This window comes from Saccostrea cucullata, unplaced genomic scaffold, assembly GCF_032062105.1.
Source record: "Saccostrea cucullata isolate Sc308-1 unplaced genomic scaffold, CSIRO_AGI_Scuc_v1 ctg69, whole genome shotgun sequence".
NCBI lineage: Eukaryota > Metazoa > Mollusca > Bivalvia > Ostreida > Ostreidae > Saccostrea > Saccostrea cuccullata.
Window position 1 is genome coordinate 558,700 of NW_026939160.1, and position 1,742 is coordinate 560,441.

The window sequence follows — 1,742 nt, forward strand, 5'->3', positions numbered from 1 at the left end:
AGCTTTTTCACTGAAGTTTAATGCTGACATTGGGCACTATGTACAGACTGATTTCCATGACGCCATCCTTATTGTGCTCACAAAACGCTGAAATAAAAAAAAAAAGGTAAAATATATTCAAATAAATATTACTGCGAAAGTACTATTCCATGGGTAAAAAAATGCTCAAAGTTGATTTTAAACAAAACTGCTTTTATTTTGTAGTTTTCTTCATAGCAGCGACTTTGCTGTATAATTTGGGGTCATTTTGTCTCGATAATACGCATTGATGTATACCTTAGGAAGGGTTTTAATAACTGAGCTTGATATTAATTTTTTTACACTCTTTTATATTTAACTCATAGGCGTCGGAAGCAAATTGAAAGTGGGGGGGGGCTAATTGGAAGTGGGTGGGGGGCTAAACCAACGAAAAAAGGTAAATTCCAATTTTCAATGCCTATATTATGTATATATTTGCAAAAAAAATGGGGGGGGCTAAGCCCCCCCGGTTCCGACGCCTATGTAACTTGACCGATGAGGGCATCAGATTTTGACATTTTTTAATGCTTACTTCAGTAATTGCTACTCCAACATTTTAAATATACAATGAAAAACATACCATGACGTTTACAATGGTCTTGGACCAATTGGAACAGGTACTGGTTGACCTAATGGAACGAGAGGGATGGTAATGACTCTAGGGCGACGATTAAACAGCGAGAACAAGCCACGTTTAGGAGGGAGAAGAATTATGGGTGGTGGTCGTATAATTGGCATTGGTACTGGACGCAGTCCGCTGAGGTTTCTTCTCATGTCGCCGCGGCCTGGCATGTAAGCGTTGTACGCAGGTTGACCAGGTCTTCTAGAGGACATGGCGCCTTGACCGAGCGTCATTCCGGTATTGGACGGGAGGCCGTCTAGACCTGAATCTCCAAAATTAGTATAGGTGACATCTCCAAGAGAACCTAATCCGCCTGTTGATCCAGAAAGTCCTAATCCGGTTTGTCCCAGACCTGTACCGGAGACATCTCCAAAACCAGAGTTCATGCCCATGGAATCCAGAGAAGTTGGGTGCTCGCCGAACATCATTGAGCCCGAGGGTGCTCCTAAGCCAGAGTTTGAGCCCATTGATCCCATAGAAGGGAGTCCCATATTTGTACCAGTGCTCTGACTAAATCCAGAATCCATGCCTAATCCAGTCTGCTGACCAAAACCAGAGTCCTGCTTAACGTCGCCAAAAGATGTTCCAAATCCACCGGTGGAATCCATAAGTATGTTCTGATTTGCAAGAGCACCGGAAAGACGGCCATCTAACCTCCGGCCACTATTGTTATCATAGATGCCTGCTCTTTGATAGTCTGGTGCATTTGGAACTGGTGGGGGGAAATCAAGATTTAAAGTGGAGGGAAGCTCTTGGGATCCACCCAGTGACGTTCTCTGACCATGGGTGATGGTTAAACAAAAAGCCAGAAACAGGATGCTTAAAGTGCTACGTAACATGTCAGCCGTTCATTAAAGAATATGCAGAAATGTTTATTGCAACCTTCTTATATACGGTGTCACGACAACTTGTACTTAATTACTTGGGATGACTGACTTTCTTTCTAACGGGTATTCAGCACTGTCAACCAATAGGTAAAAGTCCCTCTTTCGTCGACAGATATTTTCCTTCTGGGTAGACTTGCAAATGTTCATGCTAGAAAGTCCTACACCGATGCAAATTACTGTGGTTGGTTGGTCTGGTAAAGGTGTTGTATGGACAA

At 42.9% G+C, this 1,742-nt stretch overlaps 1 protein-coding gene across 1 annotated transcript; it reads right to left on the reverse strand.

The window, feature by feature from the left end:
• On the reverse strand, window positions 1-1,512 carry LOC134252354 (filaggrin-2-like). The gene is made up of 2 exons (XM_062734798.1): window positions 599-1,512; window positions 1-87 (listed from the first exon to the last, which is right to left on the reverse strand). Exon 1 carries the CDS (start codon window positions 1,477-1,479, stop codon window positions 607-609), a length of 873 nt encoding a protein of 290 aa, XP_062590782.1. The 5' UTR covers window positions 1,480-1,512; the 3' UTR covers window positions 1-87; window positions 599-606.
• Between the last annotated feature and the right edge of the window lie 230 nt (window positions 1,513-1,742).